A 25,646-nucleotide genomic window follows, 5' to 3' on the forward strand; every position below is an offset into this window, starting at 1 on the left:
AACTTGTAGACGTAACAAGCTGACTACCGTGTCACCGTGATAATCGGAAATGTTAGTAATCTACAACCTTAGTAACCGATCTGTGGACGAATGATGTACTATCATCGGTTTTTTTTATTCTTTATCTTGCTATGTAGCCTGCTATGTTTATTTTTCGCCGGCATCGCCGCAACTCCGCCAGCCACCAGGAATTCCGAATTAGTATTGTGTGCTGAGGCTGACTGGCCTGACTGTGCTGTGCTCTACGGGCGGCAACTCTTGTGTATTGCTCTGTAGTGCTGTAAACTTTGCTGTTCAGACAGTTCAGTTTCGACGGTTCGTCTAAGCTTGACAGAATTCAGTTTTCCTCCTACTTTCGAGCTATTCAGTTGCTGCTAAGACGAATTTTACAGTAAATACTGTATTTTCGACTTCGTAGTTCATACTGGGTACAGCCTTCGATTTTTAAACGTTATAATAAAGTAAATAACTACTATGTCTGATTCAAACGAAGAGGTCAATCTGCACGAATGCCTAGAACTGATAACGAGACTCGCCCGACACGCCGGCAAGGTGATTGAAAAAAATCAATTATTTAAAACTAATTTAATGCAATTAAATAATGCGATTTATGTCAGTATTCGACGGTCCAATCTCTCGCTAATTTATTTTTGTACGACGACTGGAATTGTTGTGTAATTGTAGTGTTTCTTACGATATAATTGCATTTATTTCTAATTAAATAATCACTATAAATTACGGAGTATTTACTTATTGTATGTAACTATCTATTGAAAAAATTATATAGCCCCAATAAAAAAACCCCCTACCGATCCATTATTTCAACAAAATTATTAGGTAATCAAATCAAATGTAATAGGTATTATTCTTTAATATTGATTTTTCCACTGTTGCCTAACAAGAGGGGATGGTAAGATGGAAGGGCTGATAAATAATTAATAACTTTTTTTATATGTATAATACTGTAATACGGTATCTGTATGTTTTTTATCATATTCAAAAGTTATGTATACTTCCCATAATAATGTATCAAATTTTTAAACACACGAAAAATCTTGTGCAACAATTCTATAGATACTTGAAATAATTTAGCCACATACCTATTATTTATTATTGTATACTTCTCAATTATTTTTATCTAGGTATATAGTATTAAACCTACATCTAGTCAGTTTAAATATTATCAATCTTTCATACTTTTATGGGTATAAATAATCTTTTTGTTCTTACAAAAATGTAAAATAAAAATCTATTTAATTTTTTTTTTAATCTATTCAATCCTATTGAACTTCTTTATTATTATATTCCCATTTATAATTAATATAGATTTTAAATTTTCTATTTATGATTAATTTAATTATTTCATGTAGGTACTATGATAAATTTTTACTAATACTTTACATATTATTATATAATATTCTTTATACTACTAAGGTGTGTTCCCCACTTCTTGGCCCTTGATACATTAATATTTGATACATCACTTGCCATATTATAGTTGCTTAAATATAGTTAAATATTAATTTATTATACATTTATTTATAGATTATAAAATCTCGAATCAATCAAAAAAAAACAATTGAAACTAAAGCTAATTCAATTGACTTTGTAACTGAGACAGATCAAGAAGTAGAAAAATTACTTATTGAGGGAATAAAACAAAAATACCCACATCATAAGTAAATGACAACTATTAAACTGTAAATCATTCATAACTTTGTAACAAATTACAATGCCTATCATAAAATTTAAGATTTATTGGCGAGGAATCATTTGCTGCCGGCGTTAAAGAAAAATTGACATGTGCTCCAACTTGGGTCATCGATCCTGTGGATGGCACCACCAACTTTGTGCACAGTTATCCAAACGTTTGCATATCAATTGGTTTGGTGGTTGGCTGTGATGTTAAATTAGGAGTTATCTTCAATCCCATATTGGACATGTTTTTCAGAGCAATCAAAGGTGAAGGTGCATTTTTAAATGATGAACCTATCAAAGTCAGTGGCGTTAAAAGTAAATGTTTTGAGAATCACTTAAGTTTATTTTAAAAACAAAATATAACCTTATTGTTGTATTTTTTTAGAACTTACTGATGCATTAGTCGCTGTAGAATTTGGTTCAGTAAGAACAGAAGAATTCAGGAGTATTGTGGACCACAACATCAAATATTTAGTAACTAATGCTCATGGGTAAATTCTTAATTTTCTTTCAATTATTGATCAAAGATTAATACATCAATTTTTTTAGTGTTCGTTCAGGAGGTTCAGCTGCTTGGAATTTAGCTCAAGTAGCTAGAGGCGCTATTGATGTGTACGTGGAAATGGGTCTCCATGCTTGGGATATGGCAGCTGGGGACATTATTGTGAGAGAAGCTGGGGGTTCTGTGATAGATCCAGCTGGTAATTAATATTAAAACTATCTAATGCAATGGTTCTCAACTGGTATTCCATTAAACATAAGTATGCTGCAACCCTTTCATATTTATTAATTTAATACATTTTCACTATCAATAACGATTATTACATTTTATTACGCTTATTGTTTAGGGGCTAATGTTTAATATTATGAACAACTATTAGTCATTGAACTTTAATGTTTTCTAAAAAAAATCAAAGTTTTAGAGCAGTGGTTTTCAACCGGTGTGCCGCGAAAATTGTGTAAGAGAAGAAGTGTGCTACGTTGTTAAAAAGGTTGAAACCCACTGTTTTAGAGTAATATTTTTAAATTATTATAATTTATATACACTATGTTACTATAATGTAGCATTAAAATGTATTTTTATTAAACATGTGCAGAAGCATAAAAAGGTTGAGAACCACTGATATTATGTATTAATAAAATGAAAGTATTATAACCTGTACTTTTACAATTATCAATAATTAGGTAAAGATTTTGAATTGATGAATCGAAGAATATTAGCTACATCATCAACAGAGATTGCTGAAGAAGTATATTCAAAATTCCAACAATATTATCCAGAGCATGATTAAAAAATTAATTGTTGTTATATATTAAGCCTGTATCATCAATAATGGTTTAGTATGGTTAATTTTTTTACATGTCAATAATTACATAGTAGCAAAGAAATTGTTTTATTTAATATCATATTTTTGTTAATGAAAGTTGTAGTACGAAAAACAGTTGAGACATGGTGTACTATTAAGTATTAACCATTTTATAAACTATAACTTATCTAGTTATTTCTGAGCAAATTTGTTTAGTCATTTTATGTTGAAAAATAAAATTATTTAGATTCAAAATTATAACAGTCGTTTAATTCAAATAAACATTTACAAAATTGAGTAATAATTAATAAATATTTTTAATATTATAACATAAATCATGTGTTTCATAGAATATAGAATGTAAATGACTTAAAAATACAAAATAATATTGATTGTAATAATCACCAAAAAATTAATGTATTTATAGATTGTTTTTGTATACTAAGACCTATAACACCTCGATGTGGATCCCTGATAGAAATGTTTACTGGTTTATTCCTCCTGAAAACATAAATATTTCTTTTCAAATGTTGAGCCATAAAAAATAAAGCACATGATATTTCAATGTCTATATGAGTTAAACTTGAATATTAAAAATTCAAATATCCGGTATTATTGTTTTTACAAAATTGTTCTGATTCCTAACAATTATTAAAATGTAAAAAAGTTCTGTATCGTACAAATTAAATACAACCAGTGTCATTTATCAAAATGTTGTAATTCTTTCTAATTCAAGGTTACTTTAAAATTTAAATAATTAAAAATTATATTTTATGTTGCCTATATTACTTTTCCTTTAGAATAAAATATTTATCAATTAAAAACATAAATTTGGCTATTTTATGTCAGTATGATGTATGAATGTAAATTATTACAATTTAAAAATGTTTATGTATTGTCATATTGGTTTGGACATGAAAATAAGTTAATAACTAAAATATTTAATAAGTATAGTAGAGAACTTGCTTTGGCTATATTTAAGTAGGTATTATATTTACAATACTTGGATAATAAATTGAAAACTTGTGTTATTGAATATAGGTTGGTCATCTAATTGTATTTCTTACGTATATGTTAGTATATGCAGAGGTATATACCAAATATAATGAATACCTATTGGTACTAAATTGATTAAAGAATATAGTTACCTGTTGTATAGAACAATAACCACAGCTCCGTCAGGCCTTTTAAAACCAACTGACTTCACAACGGATGTCTGTGTTAACTTTATGCGCGTGGAACCTCTGGAAATAAATTTTGAAAAATGTCCGATCGCGTAGAACATTGGTTGTTTGTAAAATTCATCTTTAGTTTTGTCGACAATAATGGGTGAGTCAATAAAGTTAGACACCCAAGTCGGACCTCCGGTCATGTCTAAAGCTAAATTCCACTCCACCCATCCTTGCACCCAATGGTTTAAATCCTGAAATTATTTTTATAAAAGAAAAACCTTATTGGTTTTTACAGAGGTAAGTTGTACATAAGTGTCCTAAGTATGCATATACATATCGCATAATGATAATGAACGTACAAATATCATTCAAACTCCTAAAAGGGAAATAATATTATAATTTTAATTTGACATATTTATACATAATATTCAGGCATACTGCGTACATCTATACTTATTGCAGTATCGTCTATAATTTAAAGTAGAAAGAATACTAAAGAAGTATATAGAGCATCTGAGTATAGGATACAAAATTGAAAATAGTAAAAAAAATTTAAAAATAATGAAAGTACAACTTCCGGGGTTATATAATTATACTCGACACTCGTAATGTTAACCAGTTAACCACCCATGAAACCAATTATTCACGCCATGCGATAAATAATTAACCCCTCACCCCCACCATAAACGCATATAATGTGATTTAGTCAATATCTCATTCTCCATTATTTTAATGATACCAATAGTCTAAATAGATTGTTGAAACTTTTTTATTGAAACTTGAAACATATAATTAATTTTTGATTTTTTTCCAGTGAAATGTGTGTGTACTCGTATTTTATACTATATTCTACTCATTAGTCGTCATATCAGAGTGTCTTAAGTGTTTCGATAAAATTCGGCCAAGACCACATTAATTTTGGTCTGAACATCATAATGTATATTATAACATACGGACATATAGCTTGGTAACCAATGTATATTATTATCATAATAGAGGTAAAATAAAATGTATTACGTCGATGATGTTGTTCGCATAATTTTCAGCTCTGGCCCAACTTCCCAATTGCACTTTGACGAAATCCCATGGCTTGTCACCTGATGGATAATGAAAATTGATTTAATAAAATAACCAAAATCTTTTTCATCATTCTAAGGTATATTATAGGCAGGGCTTGAAACCGGTATTTGATACCGTTTTTGAATACCGTTTAAAACCGTTAAAAAACGAAATCGATATCAAAACCGAAATCAAAAACAAAAAAAATAAATACCGTTATCCAAAACCGAAATCGAAATAGGAAAATTTTTTTTCGGTTTCAAGTCCTGATTATAGGTACTAAGGTACATAATAACATTTTACTTCAAAATTCGATTACATGTATCACACACTATAAAGTACTGTACTGCTGTATATTATAGCAAAATTTATGAATATTATGTAAATATTATGATAGTCAATAATGTAGAACAGACAGAAAAGTGATTCCCAAAGTGGATGATATCGCCCCCTTGGAGGTGCTAGAGATATCCAGGGGGCAATGGAAGTTACAAGCTTAATTGGGGGGGGGGGGGCGTAATCTAAATTATCTGAATTTGCTTATTTTGTATTTTTAGATTAATCGTTCGTCGTCTATCGATATTCTTCGATAATCTGTCGTTATAGCGATAACAGAAACAACGTACGTGGTCTACATTATCTGAATCTGAATTATTTTTGTATTTAGTACACTCGCGAATGCGGACCTTATTCGCTGTCGTTTTTATAAAAATTTTCGTATTTTTTGTGTATTATTTTATTTAAATTTTAAACGTTTTTCACATCATGGCTAAATCAAAGAAAAAATGTAGGCGGTATAATATTGAATATTTGAAGTATGGTTTTATTCAATCGCCTACAAATATTACACTATACCAATGTGTCTCATTTGCCAAGATATAATGACAAGAAATGGCATATTGCGGAAGCTCAGTGGCTCCACATGGGGCTGTAATCCTCACGTCTTAAGAACTACGGCACTAGCCATATGTTTTTCAGCGGGAGAGTATGCCAGTCCAGTATGGGGTAGGTCATCACATACTAAAAAGGTCGATGTTGCACTAAACGAGTCCTGCCGACTCATAACTGGTTGCCTAAAAAACACACCGGTAGAACAATTACATATACTTTCAGGAATAGCCCCTCCGCCAATAAGAAGATCCACGCAAGCAGACTGGGAGAGAACGGAAATAACAGCAGATCGACGACACCCTGTGTACGGTATAACTCCACAACTCCCTCGCCTTAAATCTAGGAAGAGTTTCATGAACCGTACAAAAGCCATCTCGTCAACACATCCTGAAGTAGAAAGAACGACCAGATGGAGAAATGAGATAAGCAGTACCTCCAGCTGGGTGCCGAACGAGTCACTCCCATCTGGCCATATTGAAACATGGCCGGTTTGGCGAACACTAAACAGACTCAGGACAGGAATCGGACGAACGAAAGACAATCTAATAAAATGGGGACTGCTAGATAGCACAGACACCTTGTGCATATGCGGAGAAGTACAGACAATGCAACACATTATCACATGCACAGCTTACTTCCAAACCTGCACCCCAGAAGACATTCATAAAGGCACAAGCCAAGGAATTAACGTAGCCCGCATCTGGGCAGAAATAATATAAGCCCACCAATAACGTACTGAACCACTCAACAATATTACCATATTATATTAAACATTCGTAGTCTACTTCATTTTTTTTTTATCTATTTTACTTATTGTCGTATTATTATTAGTGTTATTTAAAGCTAATTTTATTTGTTTATTTTATACTATACAACTGACATCATTATTATTATTTCTGTTATACTATGCGCCTGACACGAATAAAAAAAAAAAATTGCCAAAAAGTATTTTCAAATGAATCTAACCTAACTTACCTAACCACATCCATCTCATTAAAATATTATTTTTCATTTATACTTCATACTATTTTATGCTTTATATTTCACCTATACATTATATATATTTATAAACAATAAATTTCATTTTTCATTGCATACTTTTGTAACAATATTTTTTTTAAGAGGTCATTTGTTGGATTTTTTTTTTGGAAGTGGGTGGTAAAGATAAAAAATTTGGGAAACACTGATGATGTAGAAGAAGAATTTATTACATCAAAGTGTTAAGGAATTTCCTTTCCGAAAACTTGAATTATAATTTTATAATGCACCACCATTATCTTTGCGTGTCCGTAGGATAGTATAACAACAAAAACTTGATACCCTAACAAGTCTAATATTAACTTACCTTGCGATGCTTCAGTGTTCATTATGATCTTGTCACCAAAGTTTTTGTGTACTTCGTTCAAAACTTTGACAGGAACGATGAAGTCTAAGTACCAGTGCACAGCAATCCCATCTATGTACTTAGCACACTGTTCATCATTCATAAGCTATAGAAAAAAAAACGTTTTGCAATATTTTATTTTAAGTTAAATACATACATACGTTATTGTACTTGTACAGTACAAGTACAATAAGGGGCCTCTAAAATTAGCTTCCACCAGGGCCTCAAAATTATAGTTTGCGGCACTGCTTGTACGTCTGTATAAATACCACCAATAACTAACCTACTACAGTTGTAGGTACCTAGTGCAAACCCTTTTACTAGACCATTCTGATCCAATTATATGTTATATATATATGTCAAAATGTATTTTTGCTTGTGCATCAAAATGTCAGTTAATATAAACTATTAACAATTAAAATCAAAGGATATGCCTACGTTTACAAATATATTTTTATGTAATGTGCTTAATTATTATTTATTAATAATGATAAATTACTATTCATTTGACCAAATGATTTGTCGATGGACATAACCAATAGGTATCTAATGATTATTTTTAAATAATTATTTAAAGAACCGTACATACCATAGATGGTCAGTAACTAGGTACCTAGGAATGTCATAATTCATAAAAAAAAAATTAACTCATGTCACTAAGTTCAATGTCACCTATAATGTTTATAAATATTATAACGATAAATAGTAAATGTGGTATTTTTAAGTTTTTAACACAAACTAAAATGAAAGTCAACCTATACTAATAATTTATAGTATATATAGGTAGTAAATATACATAGGTACTAAGTTAATATTTTTTTGTTTTACCTTTAGGTGTTTCTAGAGTTAATTATTACATAAAGGTAACTGTCAATAGGCTAACTGTTGTAATATTTACAAAAAGAAAATTTAGCATTGGTCTCTATACTGAGGTAAAACCTTCTATCAGAAAGCAAGACTACTTAAAATACTTATTTAAAACGCATGATAGAATCAAAAATTAGAAATTGAAATGTGATGAGAATTTAAAGAAAACATTTTTAGAATAGCTTAAAAACAATATATACTTTGAATATTGAATATATACATTATATATTTAAAGATTTTCAAAATTTTCAAAATTTTCGTAATGCAACAGTAGGTACACTATACACAGTACCATTTTCATCCACCAAGGCAATACAATCCTCTGGTCGTCGATGGCGAACAACAGCGTGCTGTTGTGTTCGGAATCTCTTAAACGGGGCCCCATGTGACGTCCTATCCATTCGCGGTGTGACATCGGAGTCCAGCCCATAGAATTGAATCGGTTCACGGGCACGATGCCGTTGAGCGGTTCGTTCCCCGTGGTCAGTGCCCAGAAAGTCAAGTTTTTTTTGCTGTATGCGTCCAAAAATCTTCAACGGTTATTATATAAGATTTATTATATTACATATTTATAAACAGTCGATATGCCAACATAATTATATATATAATGTACATGTGGACAATGTATAGAGACTACGGGTCCAAATCATAGAGTAATTACTCTATGGTCCAAATACACTTTTGAAAAATCCCTTTTATTTTTAGTAACAAAAACTGATTTCAATTTAAATATTGAACAGTTTTGCTTTTCTACAAAAAAAAAATAAATAAAAATATTTCCATGAAATTCGGAGGATGTTTATAATGATTGTTATGTGAAATCATAAAATGCGTTGCTCAAGCCAATAACCACTTTGCTCTGTACTAGCAAATATACAGGATATAGGTATATATAGGTACTATACATAGATTATACGAATGGCAGACATTTTCCCCCGATAAATTTTTGGATGCGGACATTTTCCCCCCGTATTTTTTTCTATTATTTACCTTCGAATATAAAATTATTATTTTTAACACATATTTTTTAGCTTTTGTTCATATTTATTTTTTTTATTTTTGTAAAAACTGTACGTTAACTAAAAAGTCTTTAATCTTAATTTCAACAAAAAAAATTATAAATAAATAATATTTAAAACAAGTTAAGTAAAAATATAATTTTAAATAAAAGTAAAATAGTAGTATACTAATATTGAATTAGATGGTTAACATTGAAATCTAAAATTGTGTCCAAACCCCAGTCAATTACTAAGACTATTAAGATAACATTCTATACAATCTTACATCGTTATGAGGATTGAGTCAATATTTTATATCAAAACTGTTCAAAGCAGTTTAGTAGTGGTTTAGTGGTTATAGTGGTTATATACGTTTTAAAATAAGAATTATTGATGTACATTTTTGTTTTGTGATCATGGATAAAATACAAATTCTTAAAACAAACAGAGGAGGTTTAAAAATTGTTTTTAAAGACTATATGTATACAAAACAAAAAAATCTTGCCAATAACAAAATTAGATGGGAGTGTGTGGAAAAGAAAAAGAAAAATTGTAAAGGTAGTGTAACAACTGATCAAATGATTGTCAATGTATTAAAAAATATTAGACACGAGAACCATCCACCGTTATATTTTGTCTATACAATCTTTTTTTATTTTTAAGTCGGATTTTTAGTTACTAATTATATATTGTTTATACAATCTTTTTTTATTTTTATGTCGGATTTTTTGGCCAGTTGTATTGTACTATATAATATTATTTAGACAATCTATTCAAAATTATATTTTTACTTAACTTGTTTTACATATTATTCATTATTTTTTTATTGAAATTAAGATTAGAGACTTTTTAGTTAACGTACAGTTTTTACAAAAATAAAAAAAATAAATATGAACAAAAGCTAAAAAATATATGTTAAAGATAATAATTTTATATTCGAAGGTAAATAATAGAAAAAAATACGGGGGGAAAATGTCCTACTACGCCGAAAACAGCCGGGGGGAAAATGTCCGGATACCAGATTATACAAGTTAATAGTTATCATATTGACATATTATAATGTCTGCGATTCTTGATATGGTTAGAATAAGACTCCTCTTGAGAATATAAGACAAGATGTGATGACTGTACCTATACCTATATGTTATAATATATACCATATAGACTGATAGGCTTTACAACCGATCATCATCACACTAAACGGAACTTTTTGAATAACTAAATTTGTGTACGACAATCACGATTGTATACGAATCTATACGATGATGTGCGATAATTAAACAATATGATAATAAATAAATTCTTATTTACTTCAGATGGTATTCTGCCCACGCATCCATGAATGATGGCTTGAGGAAACCTATGCCGGAATAGTCGTTGTTGGTTTTCATCCATGGCGGGGCCGACCACGCTGACCCGATCAATTTGATTTCATCCGATGCCATACTCATTGCGGTCTTTATCAGAGGTATCTGGACATAGGACACATAGGTATTATTGAAATTCATCATACTTATTCAACTTAATACTATCTTAATTTTAACAATGTAAACATAAATATTATTTCATTTACAAAGTTTTATTTCATTTTTGGTGTTGTGTTATAAAATATTATTTATGTGGTCTCGAAGATAATCTAAAATTATTTCATATAATCTACAGTGATATATGATTGATATGAAAGTATGATTATCGCAACAACATCATAATGCAGCTGTTGTAACATTCGAGAATCAAAATTCTCTAGGTATTTAAGTTTATATATAAACCTATAGTTTATTACTAATTATTAGTAATTACCATAATATTATAACTTATAAGTGTTTAACCTACTCTTATTTTGGTATATATTTGTTTATTAGCTATATATTTCCGTCCATTATTATTTTGTACAATGGTTGATTTCAATATTATATTATTATAAAAACAAAAGCTTATACTCATTGAGTAGTAAAATAATACAACTAATTGTGTAGTTTCTATAAAATTAAACAAACAAATTATTTTATAAAAATGTTCTTATATTATTTCTAAAGTTTCAAAATTGCTAATTAGAAAGTTGTTTATAAGGAATAAACCAGAAGATTTGACATGTATGTATCATATGCTAAGTTTTTTTAAAGTTATTGCAAACTTTTTGTTTCCAAATAATTGCTAATTCATAAGTAAATTTGCCTACAACAAGAGTAATATGGATGGCATCAAAGCTTTACCTAAAGCGTTGACATTCAAAATATGCCTCTGCCCACTCAACTTCTTGATTTTTTTTTTTTTTGACAGTATTATATGATTTAACATGTGAATTATTATAATTTGACAATATAACTATAGCTGGTATATTATTATTTATATATCAGATGCATTATTATAATGTAGTTCATATACATTAGGTATAATGTATATATATATAGGGTCCAATAAATTAATGGGCAATGCCTGTTTATACCAAAATAAGCGGACCTTTCCCTATTCTATCAATAACCGTTTTCATCAAATAAGATATTGACCACGTTTTTAACAAAATAATAATATATTAAAATTTATAACACAGTAATAATTTTATTTGACATACAATCATTACAATAAAATACGATAAACGTACAATATACATTGATTATATAATATTTAATATATATATACATAGGTTTTCTACAATTAAAAAATAAATTATATACAATATATGTAGCTAAACTATGCAATAATCTATAATTTTTTCAACCCAGTATTAGTATGTTAAATAAACTTACTGCTGTATTAAATGTTTTAATATAAGTAATAAGCGTAATATATATATATATATGTATATATTTACAAATCGTTTTAGTAAAAACGTGGTAAAATTCGGTGGATTTCATTTGGCGGAAAGGGGAAAGGTTCACTTTTGGTAAAAACGTTTTACGCCCAAATTAATATACCTTGTATTCTGCGTCTTCGGGGGCTAGGTCAAAATTGTTCAGGTCTGGAATGCCTTTGCTGTCGGCGTACGTGTACTTGCGCGTCGAAAAATCGGTACCGCCGATCGGTACTCGACCAATGTTGTACTTGATACCATCGTCAGCAAAATAAGACCTGTGGAAGAAAATGACAGACCGTAAAACAATTAAATTTAGAAACCACATCTTCTAATTACTGTTACCTATAAAATATTATTATACAAATTTAAAAAATTGTTTTTTTTTTTTTTAAAGCACCAATTATGTCAATTTTATTAGTTATCATTTATTAGAAACTAACTATGATGTTCAAGAAATTCCACTAAGTTTCCACAATGAATTACATTAAGGGCTTAAAACAGTTTGTTGATAAATTGTACACATGCATTTAGTGAATATCGAAATTTGTCGCAGGTTACTTCATAAATCAAAGTTTTCAGACAATATTGCAGAAAAATATTTGTTAAATTACACTCATATTTTTTATAACCGCCTATTTTATATTTTTAATACGAGTTATGAATTATGATGGTTACATCCGCGTTGGTTGTCATACCTAAAAACTCCGAAATAAACCAAATGTTTCTAAATCGATTATTAGGATACACCTAACCGGTTATTATATATAATGAGTTGACCATAAATAACCATCAAAAACTAACTTCTAAATTACCACTTGTAACATATATTTTACTTAATTTTTCTAACACATTTCACTCATAAATATACGTAACTTACTTGAGGAGATTGAGTTGGGTGTTCGGGCTCAACGCCATGACATTGATACCAGCCGAGTCTGTGAACGCACCGCCGAAACCATGAATGGTTTGGTAAGTGGTAGTCGCATCCACGTCGATCTCTTCGCCGGACCATTGTGAGTCGAGCGACGGCACAAAAGACCCGCTGCTCCTGCGCATCCGATTTCCGGCGTTCGAAGACGTGTACAGCGCGTACTTGCCGGCCGTTAGTATTTCCGGTTCCGGAGTTCGATCGCAGTACGTCGAGTTGCACACGCACACCGTGCCGTACGCGAACTTTCTGGGCAAACAATCGTCCGCGTCCGTTGCTGCAGCATATTAATCATTAATACATTGATATGACGTTCTAGTAGTTCTATACAAATCATATGTATATGTATACAGAGTGTCCCGCAAGGATTTACCCATTACGATATCTCACGAATAATGGAATAATGGAGATATCAAACTTCTGGTTTTGTAATAAGACTCACAGGGATAGGAACTACATTTATTTCATTTTTTAATTTATTTTAATATTTTGGTAAAAAAGTAAAAAAATATTTTTTTTTATTTAATTATTTCCAAAAAAAATTAAAGATAGCCATTTTGTAGAGTTTATTTTTTTGAAAATATTGACGTTTCAACATTTTATTTTCACTAATTTTTTGATTTTTAAATTTTTTTCTAGTTTTGAAGAAATAAAATATGATTATAATTGACTGAAAGTGTTTGGCCGGCCGTAAACCTTGAATAGATTTTCTAACATGTTGATTTGTCTTGTCCTCTACAACACTATATAGGTATTTGTAAAAATGTATACAACTTTACTTGTAAAAATACTTTTTAATTTTTTTTTATTTAAATAAATAAGCCTCGACGTTTATGATGGCCATTGGCGTACAAAGAGTTTAAGGTTAACAACTCTTAAGGATATACAGTATTTACAATATTTACATATAATATAAACAAGAACAGATTACAAACTATCTATAAGATTGGTTTCAATTAAAAAGGTCATCATATGACTTATGGTATCTGGATGGAGAGCTTCCGACATGATATTTAATAGCCCAGCTTCTCGTTTGTCCGTTTCATAGAAACGGCATTCGGATACAATGTATTTGATTGATAGGAGTGTACCTATCGCAACTGGCGCATATGGGTGGGTCTCTTGCTTCACCAAGTATACTGGTGTGTTAGTGACGTTAATTTTTTTGTAATATACTAACATATAGGTATTTAAGAAGTAATCAAATACGATTAAAAAAGTATATAAGAACTATTTATTATTAAACCATAATAACTCAATTACTGGTTTTCCAAATATCAATCAATTTTTCTATAAGCATTAATTAACTAAAAATTATCAAAAATTATAAGTTATAATAATGCATTATTATGTTAGTAGTATTAACATGTTATATTTTCAAAATGTGTAAAATATTTAAATGTTCATCACGCACATAAAATCACATATCTACAGGGCCAGATCGGATAAATTCGGCACACCGGGTGTTATGTGTTGTATCAGCCAATCAGCTCACATACAAACTTATTATCAACAACACTTATAATAGTCAGTTATTAATTATTATAACTAGGGTTCAGGACTTGTTGCGTTTAAAATCATCGAATTATGCAGTCAAAAAATATGCAGCAAATTTTTTATTTTGTATTTGAAAAACGCACAAAGTGAATTATTAATTATAATTATAAAAAGGCGGGTAAGTCGTGGATGTCGCTCTGCTGTACAGTAGGTTACTAGTGGGTTACTGTAATGGATGGAATTAAATTTGAATACAATGATATATCATTGTATACGAAAAGCGATTCTAAGCGAAGACGGTTTATCTGTCTAGAATATATTATAGATTATTAAAAATTTTCAAATCTTAGATTTAAAAAAAAAAATTTTATGAATTTCTAGTTTAAAATAATTTGCGCATTTTCGTGATTTTCGTAATTTTTACACATGTTGTCAAAATTCAAACTTTGAATGCTTATAAAAAAAAATTGTGACTTTATATTTCTTTTATTTTTCAACTGCTATTGTAACAATGTGTTAGAAGCCTTGTATTAATTTTCAAATCTTAGATTTAAAAGGAAAATTTTTTAAGAATTTCTAGCATAAAATAATTTACGAATTTTCGTGATTTTTACATAATATGTTGTCAAAATTCAAAATTTGAATGCTTATAAAAAAAAATTGTGAATATGTATTTCTTTTATTTTTTCAACTGCTATTGTAAAAATGTGTTAGAAGCCTTGTATTAAATTTTCAAGCTTTTCTACCGAACAAATAATTTTTTATCGATATTTATAGAAAAAAAAACTAAAAAAGTTGAAAAATTAAAATGTCAGTAAACAGCTCAAAACAAATCTAAATATTTTGAAAATTTTATCAAATATAGAAAATGTCTATATATTAACATTCAGTGAAATTTTCAAGTATCTGCGGTCATTTTTTTTAGAGTTACACCAAAATAAAGAAATCGCTAAAAGTGAAAATCCAATGTTGTAAAAATTTAAATTTCAAATGCTCATAAAAATTTAATTTGAATTTCCGGTGGACTTTTTATTTGTGATAAAGATTGAAAAACTTTTAAGGAATCTTGTACTAAATTTTCAAATCTTAGATTTAAAAAGAAAATTTTTTATGAATTTCTAGCTTAAAATATTTTGTGGATTTTTGTGATTTTTACGTATTTTGTCAAAATTCAAACTTTGAATGCTTATAAAAAAAAAATTGTGGCTATGAATTTCTTTTATTTTTCAACTGCTATTGTAACAATATGTTAAGAGCCTTGTATTAAATTTTCAAGCTTTTCTGCTTAACAAATAAATTTTTATCGATATTATTTTTAAAAAACTAATAATGATCGAAAATTTCAAATGCCTAAATGAAAATTTTTGAAAATTTTAACGGTGGATAGAATATAATTATATAAACATTCGGTGAAAATTTGATGTATCTACGGTCATTTGTTTTAAAGTTACATCAAAAACCAAAATCGATATTGTCGAAAAATGGGTGTGCGTAAAATTTCCCGTTTTTCCCTTACTTTTTAGTTTGTTTTTCTCGATTATTTAGAAAATTATTAAGAATTTTTTACTTTTGACCCCCGAAAGTACCAACTAGATTCACTTTCTGATCGAACGAGGTACTGAAGTCAAAAATCGAAGCATTTTTACTTCCCCAAAATGTGATGACAGACACAAAAAAAAAAAAAAAAAAACACACACATCATGGAAAATCAATTCATTCATCGCTCCGCTCAGAATCTAAAATAAAAATCTAAAAATTAGGTTAGTACACATAAGTCTTTGGGAGTGTAGGATTCATTAGGTTTTATCACAACTATACAATAGTCGATATTGTCGATAAAAAGGTTGATAAATAGACACGTGTTAGATACGACTATCCAATTATGATTTTTCACCACAATTTTAATTTTATAAGAATATAAAAATGTGAAATATGCCCAATTAACATGCTAAAAATATCTCATATATGTGCTTTTATTAAATTATGATGGGATATTCTAAAATATGCTAATTCGAGTATTTAATTTCATCATTTCATAAAACAAATCTATAACTCACCTAGAATAATTTATGACCCTACAAAAAAACATGCAATTATAAGAAGTCCCAAACCCTACTTACAGGGGTTAAAGTGGAGGGGGACGCAGGAGGACTCAGTCCCCTTACCTCTGACGGCGGTTAAAAAGCGTCCCCTTTAACAAATTTATACATTAGACATTATACCTAAAATTATATATAGAACGCTTAAAACTTTATGGAGACATCAGTCCACTCTGGAATTTTTCCCCACTTTAACCTCTGCCTACTTATAACAGTTATAACCTGCATCCATGCAAGTCTAAAATTTTACATCAACTTAAAACTCTTAACATTTTTTCAGTCTGCTGTAAGTCATCGTTTAAGTAACGACTAGAAATTGTCGCAGTCCATCGAGTTTTACTCTATAATTAGACGGGCCAGTCCAGCCCTGCATATCTATATAGTTAGTAGATATTATTCATTAATATACTCTTATTTACTATGTTTTTACCATTTAGTAAAGTCATCGTCATTACTGCCACCATCGACAATACCCATTTCAGTAGTGTAGCCTGAAACACGAAATGATTGGTAATTACTAGGTAATTAATAATTATAATATATTTCATTATGACTAGAAAACTAAAAAACTTTAAATGTCCAACAATTATTGAAACATGATTTTTTATATAAGTATTATAACGACTAATTACTAATTTCTAATAATATCTCATATTTACATGTTTAGATGGTACCTTATATCTAATAACTCACCGACACTTTAACCGGACATTGTAAGAACGGCCCTAAAAGGTATAATATAATGTATACACAACTCGTTTCAGTTTGTAAATTAGGATGCAACTAGTAAGAAAGTAAATATTGTAGACTGCAGTAGATTAATTTTATATTTATTAAATTAACGTTGACTGGCTTATAGTTAGCGAAGTTCTACGGTATAAAAATAAACGGGGGGTATAGAATGGATATCAATGTAATTTTGACAATTACTCATAAAACACGATTTATTATTATTTACTATTATTAAAATAATATTATTGTTGACTGTTGTCACATAATCTTACTGTAAATAGTCTGTAATGCTTAAAGGTAACAACAGCTATAATCCGATACGATTGTACTTTAGTCAGAATGTAACTTTCTTTTATTTTTATTTTTTTTTTTTGGTGGGAGGAGCTAAATTGTTTGAGGATCCATCATTATGATAATTATGATATATTTGAATATGTAGTGTAATCCAGTAATTCATGAGTGCAATTAATGGGGCTTAGAGGACTTAGCCTCTAGTTTTATCCGTAGCCTAAATTTTTAATCATATTTTTATTTAAAATACCTATTAATTATTATCATCTTATATATGCTGCTGATAAAATTTTAACCCTCCCAGAAAAACTTCTCTAGTTACGCATAAGATGTCAAATTTTGAACTTGATCACTCATGAAAGATTTATGCGTGACTTTATGGTAACATTTTTTTTTAGTTCATCCATATAATATATAAAACAAATTTATGAGGAATCTTGAATTATATTTTCAAACTTTCGATGTAAATAAATTTAATAGCTAAACCTAAACATTTTAATATCAAACATTTCTTTTTTTACTTTTTCTAGTTTTGAAGAATTTAGTAATAAATTGCCGAACTTTATTCACAACCAAAAATATTGTATATATACAATATAATATATAGGTATACCTACATAAATTTACATTTATTCAAAATAAATATAGGTACTTCAAATGTGTTATGTGTATAATTGGTAGAAAAGAGCAATAATCAAGAAAAATGCAGATATTTTGCTGCAAGTTGTAACAAATTAATAATTTAGGATCTAAATATTCTAAATTTAGGTGTACGTATCTTTTCCGTTTACCTATATTTTAATTTATTTTATTACTTACGAGTTACGATATCGTAATATTTGTGTGTAATTTTATCACACCTGTCGTTAGCTTCTAATTGTCATTTTCTGAAATTAAATTGGAAATAGTTTCAAGCAAAACAGTAAGACACTAAGACCACTACTAGGACCAGTTTATTAATACGTTTAACGTATAGGTATAACCATCAGTGGACAGTGATGGTCAATTATACCGTCGTGCATTTACAAAAGTATTCAATAAAAATTTAAAAAACGTGTTCAATACTTCAATCTATAAAGATTATTTTCTAAATTCTGCTTTAGTCAACTTTGGCACGAATCAAAAATTCAATTAAAAAAAAAAAAATTTGAGATCTTATATGCATAATATCTATATTTCATATTATAATAGCTATAATCTAATGCAGTTTTATTATAAGATCAATTTTTCTTTTAAATTTACAATATTGTCTTTTTCAAAAAGAGATATTTGTAAAATGTAATACATTATTATTTATTATACTTGTAAAATGACAGTTACCTAACCTAACCTTAACCCTGTCTGAATACGTAATTTAAGCTTTTTACGAACTTTGGGATTTTCATGTCAAATGTTGTAAATATATAGGTATTTATTAAATCACTTTTATAATCTAAAATTTATAATTATTTATGAATATCTAGTATTATTTGGTGGTCTCTAAAGATCTTTTTCTATCGACGGTTGTTTGTTCCGTAACACTACTCGGAATAGTTCAATAATTATATTTTCTGTGACTTTAGTATCTATATTTTAAAATCTTATATTTGTTATTATTTCACACGAAAAAATTATGTAGGATTCTCCAAATATTTTTTTCATACATAATTAGGTATATTTAATTTTTTATGTACACCAAATCAATTAGTCCTTAGAGTATTATTTATCCAAAGTATAACCAATAACAATATATTCTTATGTTTATTTATATTATACACCCGTATATTATAATACCCACAAAGTGATAAACGGTTAAAAATCTATATGCATGTTCAATATTGTATTGTTGTGTGCTTTTTGAATGCAAGACGCAAGAGCTACCAAGACTTTCTAAATATATATATATATATATTAAATATAATATACAGCCTTTATACTCGCGGTAATATTTATTGGTATGTATGTTCAGCATGCTCGCTAGTTTCGCTAGGTTGCTCGATGATGTATAACATGAAAATTGAATATAATATATTGTATACTTTTTGGACACATTATCGTTATTTGTTTCATCAACAACAATTTATGATTTTAAAGTATGATCGCAAATTGTCTCTTATTTTTACAATATAAGTGCTTAAACCGTAGACATTTTGAAAATTTTGTAATATTTTTTATATATTTTTTGTTTTTGGCTTACATAATAATATAAAGCTATTATATTTTATACGTATCTATATCATAAATTTTGTCCATCACCGTCCTATACTATTACCTCTACTGATTTGAAAATTCTACTATAGACAATCAGGGAGAGCGTAAATACAAAATAGACGGGATTTTCAGCCTGCCAGGACTCGACTTGTGTTTGAAATTTGAAATTAATTATAAGCCGTAAAAAAACTCACTGTTTCACCATTACGAATGTATATAATTAGTTATGATTGATATTTTTGTTTGTAGCTTATGACGCATTTTATGTCGTTTAAAAGCAATGTTTAATATAATAATATATAGATATTGCGTTTAAATTGTGCTAAAAGTCTTCAGAAATACGACTATTTATTGTTGATCAACGTGTTGTGTCTATACAATTAATAGTCAGTTATAGACTATCGTCTATCACCGATAATGACTGACTTGCTAGACCTCGAGAACGGCCTACAACTTTAAATTGCTTATACACGAAAAAGCATATCGGACACGTGACACCTAAAGCACTCAATCCACCATAAGCTGGTCGGGTATCAAATTACACCGTTGATGACTGATAAGGATTAAAAGGTTATGACACACAAATCTAATATAATAAGACCGACAATTTCCACACAGAGACAGCAGCTTAAACAAGCAACTATATAGGTATGATAATAAAATTCGATAAAGATAATAGTGCGGTAGTTTTGATTTAGCATCTATTTAATAATTATACCTCGGCGGCATTTTTCTCCGGGCAAGTCACAGTGTCCGGAGAACAAGTGCCGCCATCCCCCACTCCGGGGCATGATGGCAGAAACCTACGGGTGCCCCAATAGAAATTCTGCCAAACTCTCACCCACGTGTAAAACCAACCTACAGTTCCATAAAAAAAACCTACAGTACTACCCCCTTCCCAATGGCCTTAGTTGCCGCGGGATAATTAAAAAAAAAATAATAATTAAACCAACCTATTTTATTATTATGTTGGCTGGAAATAAGTAAACGGATTAAAAACTGTTCTGGCTATTACACATATTTTCATAACTATTATAACGAAAGTATGTTTATTTCACTAAGTCTTTCGTGACTCTCAGTTATTATAATTTTGCACATTATAATCATTAATATATTATGTATTTTTTATTCAACCTTTCAAATACGAATCTAATATTTTTATTTAATGCTTTCAAAGTAGATTTTTTGTTCAAATAGTTGTTTTACGACAATTTATTTTAATGTTTTCATATTCAGTTATTGTAGGTCGTAGGGAATTATTTTTCAGATACAAGAATATATCATAATAATAAGACACGATCATAATTCAGATGTACCTATTGCTTTTTTTACATGTATACAAATCAAACTATAGTTGTATTCAAAAAAATTATACTGGATTAAAAATGGTACTTGAGCAAAATTTAAATTATATAACTAATATTGTAAAGCTTCGCAGAAAAAAAGAAAAGCAACTGACGGTGATAATGGTGATAGTAAGCTATAGGTTTAATCTAATTTATTGTTATTTTTATAAATAATACCTATATATTTTTTTTTATTAAAGCTTCATATACATAGCTTATCTCAGCCTACAATTGTTACATACAAGTTGTTACATTTAAGATTTAACTAATTTAACTTTTGGACATTTCTTTTTTTTTAATTTTAACTTTGTTGTAGTCGCGCGGAGTTATTGTTGATCCGTGGTCCTATATATTCGATGTGAGCTCAGCAATATGATGAAGTCGATTTTTCTTTTGTCTTGTCCAGAGCCAAATGCTTCTTTGGGTGAGGTGGTGTATATATTTGACTGTGTTCTAGCGTTTTTTTTATTTTGTGTTTTGGTCTTCTTACACATTAAGTGGTAATGTGTGAGCTTAGTGTGTCCAATGCGTAGGTACTCTGGTAATTATATGATTTCCTCGTGTCGTGTGAGCTTATTGATTACTAGGTTTGGCCATTTTTTGATAAATGGTTTTATTTGTCTGACTTTATTGTTATTGTTGATTTGTTTTTCTCAGAAATAATATTATCAACTATAATTTACAACAATCAGCTAGAATAAGTAGTATAGTATATAGCTTACTATTACTATATAGCCATAGTATATAGAATAGTAGCTACTATTATATTACATTTGTTAATTAATATATTATACATTATTAATATTTAATACCAATACCTAATCTAAACTATGTGTAAGTAGAAATATAATACTACCGTGTTAAATTCATTAGACAACTAATATGCATAAAGATAATATTTGTTTTATGTATGTAATACATATATTTTGTAATTGTTTTCTCTGGTTCGACGTTAGTCTTGTTTTAAGAACTATCGATGACGATAATATCCATGTCTTGAATTTAATACGGTACAGAGCGGATATTGGGAGAATTGTGGTTAACGAAAAGATACATTATTAAATCTACAAATCTTTATATTTATATCAACCTGCATTATTATATTAGATTATTAGCTAAAATAATGTAAAACATAATAAATCTCCAACGGTTTCTTAATTTCTCTCATTGTCGTTAACCAGCAGTTCACTCCCATTCCTCTCTTTGTGGAATAGGCCTACATGGGGACACCACAATAAAAAAAACGCGCCTCTTGCAATACCTCATGTGACATTAAACATGACATTAGATTGTCATTAAATAAGCTAAGGTGGTGTGGAAAATTGCAATGCATTTACTGCAGTCTGCGGTAAATATGGCAAAATTACCAAACTAAATATCTATGGTTTTTACTACAAAATATTATATAATCCTATAATTTATTGTATTGTACAGTAAGTTGTTGTAGTAATAATACATATCAACAATACTAAATAGTTTTTTTTTAATATAATACACATATGGCATATATATTATTATTATAATATAATGTTTATACAATTATACTATATTACGTTCTTGGAATTGAGCACCTATGTGTCAAATTATTCAATAGTATAATAATATGTAGTCCTATAGCATCTACAATATATTATACATATCATAAGTACGATATACTTTTCAAATTCAATGTTTAAAAAAAAATTAATTTACTTAGGGTGATGGACGAGATTAACCAATAAGTTAAAAGTGTAAATTAATATAAAATAAAATGATATAGCTTTTGCCTAAGATGTACCTACTACTCAATATTTACCATCATATGATGGCTTTTTTTATAATGTATAATTGTATAGTCTATAATTATACAAGTAATAAGTATATACTAGGTATAGTATAACCTCTAGTTCAAAGTATAAAGACCAATAACAATAATGCACTAATTTCGCCTGATAGGTACCAACACGCTGGTTTACAGTGTCATACTATTGGCAGATTGGATATTGGCTTTGGTGATTATTGTTGTTTTGCTGTTACAGAAGTAATGTATATATGTATTTTTTTAATTGTACCTATATATGACAACAAAATACGATACATGTTTCAATAGTGATAATTTATTATTTAAATTCATATGCTGATTATTTATTTATTTATTTATATATGAACAAAACTGTGTCTATAGGTACAACAGATCAATTAAAAAAAAATTCTTCTAAACGTAATAAGAGACAAAGATTTCCGGCTTATGATATATTTTATATTTTTAAAGACCGTTTGATTATCATTTATCATTAATAGAATAGAATATTGAATTTCCACTATAGCTATATAACATGAGACAGAATACCTATAATACTATATATATACCTATATTTTTTATATATTAGTATACCTATTACCTGTCTATAGTGCCTAATAAGTAATAACTATTTAAGAAATAAATATGTTTTACAAACTTAAGATAACAACCGTACGTATTGATCAATCTGTAATATAAAATAACATTCAGGCGTATTTCTTTTCTTTTTTCTTATGAAAATTTTGAGTAATTTTTACGTTTTATTACATTTAGTGCAATAATTATATTTTATTTAATATATAGGTATTTAAATAATGTTGCATTTTAAACGTTACTGTAACGAACGTTGTGAAATATATTCATAGATGGAGTCTTTAGGTCAAGGTCGTATGTAAAATAAACGAATTACACAACAACAAAAACAATATAGACGTGAATATAGTATTTATAGAAAAATAGTTTTACATATACTACAAATATAGATAGGTACATGTGCTAATTTACGTACACGTTAAAAAAATCTACTAATCTAATTTTGGCACTTCGAGTTTTTTACGTTTTGAATTTACAAACACTGGCGTATAATTAAGAATATTTCATACACCCCTTATAGTTACCTACATATATGTATATAGGCTATAACGCCTATAACATGATATTCCGATATCATGGAGATTTCACTTGATGCGATTTTATTCTTCCAGTCTCCCACAATAACGGCGTTTCAACACCTAACATCAGTTGTGGACTATGCCAGTATATGGACTTTTTCCAGTGGGCCAAGGTGGTTGTTCATAATATACAAGTAATAATTAAAGGCATTAATTTACAGCAAAATATATTGAATACCTAATATTGATTTCGAATACATTAATAAATATTGAATATTGAAATCGTTAAAAAAACAACGTGATTTATTAGGTAACAATGTATATATGTACATATTTTTAAATTAAATATTATATTTTTTGTTAATGCAAAATACGATTTATTTTATTTGTTCATGGCAGTATTTTCTATATCATTTCTGTATGCACTTATTATACCTTAAAAAATCACTAAAATATTCACTACCTAGGACCAAACAAATTTGGGGACCAATCAAATAGTTTTCCCGAGCCAAGTTTTTTTCATAGTCTACTGCCTAACATAATAATGTATATAATATACACTGCTATATCTTACTATATAAGCAATATGCTGAAGAGTAATTAACACTTACCATATTCGATGCGTGTGATAAATTATCGTAAGCGATAGCACCCAGTGCAATCCACGCGTGCAGCTCGACGGAGCACGTCACGCTGCAGTCTACTCGATAGACATGATGACGCTGTATGATGTGTACGTATTATGTGATATATATCTGCAACTCTATTGTTCTTCAGATGAAATACCTGCTTGACGTATCGTCGTTATTTTTTATTAGCACTCGGGAAGCTGTCGTACAGCTAATATCGTGTATACTTATAACTTGTGTTATCAGCTGATCGATCCTGCTACGACTGTCTTCAGCATATTTATGACAATATATTATGGTATATGTAGTTAGTTAACCATTTATAATATACAGTTCGATTGATTTACAGTCCGAATAATACGCGTACACTTCTCCAGGACGCACTGAAAAACCCGTCAAAAACCCGTAAGTATACGTATTTATTAAAATTCACAATAATATTTATTTGTTTATTTTTTAAATTATAGAGTTCGATTGCAATGTAAACTTTTAGAAAGTCGCGCGTAATCCACAATATATTCGTAACGCGTCCTCACTACGAATACATTTGAGCCTCCGTTTTATTCAGCTTCGGTGTACAACATAATATTATATATAAATATAGTTATGTTATATTTTCAGTCACCTTTGCACTTCCTCACTCCCTCTCAAATATTCACACACTTTGTCTCCCTCTCGCCCATCAAACGAGATAAACCGGATCATTGTAATAATAATATTATACAGGATGTTCCAAAAAGAGTGATTTCAAAAAAATCATAACTCTGCTTCAGCAGCGTATCTTGACCTATTGGACGTCAAAGGAAAAATGGGAGTCTCTAATTTTTCCATCTTAGCCCACAACTCTTAAATTACAATAGAGGAATCTAAAT

General features: G+C 28.9%; 2 protein-coding genes across 3 annotated transcripts; one reads left to right on the top strand and one right to left on the bottom strand.

Annotated features, from left to right (window-relative positions):
- Positions 1–59: 59 nt before the first annotated feature.
- LOC107173953 (inositol monophosphatase 1-like) lies at positions 60–3,717 on the top strand. The gene is made up of 6 exons (XM_015524717.2): positions 60–552; positions 1,546–1,679; positions 1,754–2,013; positions 2,084–2,189; positions 2,248–2,399; positions 2,884–3,717. Exons 1-6 carry the CDS (start codon positions 475–477, stop codon positions 2,988–2,990), a joined length of 837 nt encoding a protein of 278 aa, XP_015380203.1. The 5' UTR covers positions 60–474; the 3' UTR covers positions 2,991–3,717.
- On the bottom strand, positions 3,254–25,331 carry LOC107173950 (lysosomal acid glucosylceramidase-like). 2 transcript variants are annotated; one of them, XM_089218627.1, is made up of 11 exons: positions 25,002–25,331; positions 24,757–24,931; positions 17,125–17,185; positions 13,048–13,375; positions 12,292–12,445; positions 10,688–10,848; positions 8,671–8,908; positions 7,473–7,617; positions 5,195–5,274; positions 4,154–4,428; positions 3,254–3,506 (listed from the first exon to the last, which is right to left on the bottom strand). In XM_089218627.1, exons 2-11 carry the CDS (start codon positions 24,757–24,759, stop codon positions 3,407–3,409), a joined length of 1,545 nt encoding a protein of 514 aa, XP_089074753.1. In that variant the 5' UTR covers positions 24,760–24,931; positions 25,002–25,331; the 3' UTR covers positions 3,254–3,406. The 2 variants fall into 2 exon arrangements, with proteins under 2 accessions (XP_089074753.1, XP_015380198.2); XM_015524712.2 differs by having other exon boundaries at positions 8,671–8,890; positions 24,757–25,331.
- Between the last annotated feature and the right edge of the window lie 315 nt (positions 25,332–25,646).

The sequence above is a fragment of the Diuraphis noxia genome, unplaced genomic scaffold, assembly GCF_037042655.1.
Source record: "Diuraphis noxia isolate RWA-SAM2 unplaced genomic scaffold, SU_Dnox_SAM2 contig0002, whole genome shotgun sequence".
In the NCBI taxonomy this organism is placed as follows: domain Eukaryota; kingdom Metazoa; phylum Arthropoda; class Insecta; order Hemiptera; family Aphididae; genus Diuraphis; species Diuraphis noxia.

Bases quoted from the DNA above. Each gene is read 5' to 3' on its own strand.
- LOC107173953 (XM_015524717.2), top strand. From the start codon at position 475: ATGTCTGATTCAAACGAAGAGGTCAATCTGCACGAATGCCTAGAACTG. The intron at 2,014-2,083 runs GTAAATGTTTTG...GTATTTTTTTAG, and splicing joins CAAAGTCAGTGGCGTTAAAA to AACTTACTGATGCATTAGTC. The intron at 2,400-2,883 runs GTAATTAATATT...ATCAATAATTAG, and splicing joins TTCTGTGATAGATCCAGCTG to GTAAAGATTTTGAATTGATG.
- LOC107173950 (XM_089218627.1), bottom strand. The intron at 10,849-12,291 runs GTATATTAATTT...TCCTATGTCCAG, and splicing joins CCGAAGACGCAGAATACAAG to ATACCTCTGATAAAGACCGC. The intron at 5,275-7,472 runs GTAAGTTAATAT...ATTATCCATCAG, and splicing joins GAACACTGAAGCATCGCAAG to GTGACAAGCCATGGGATTTC.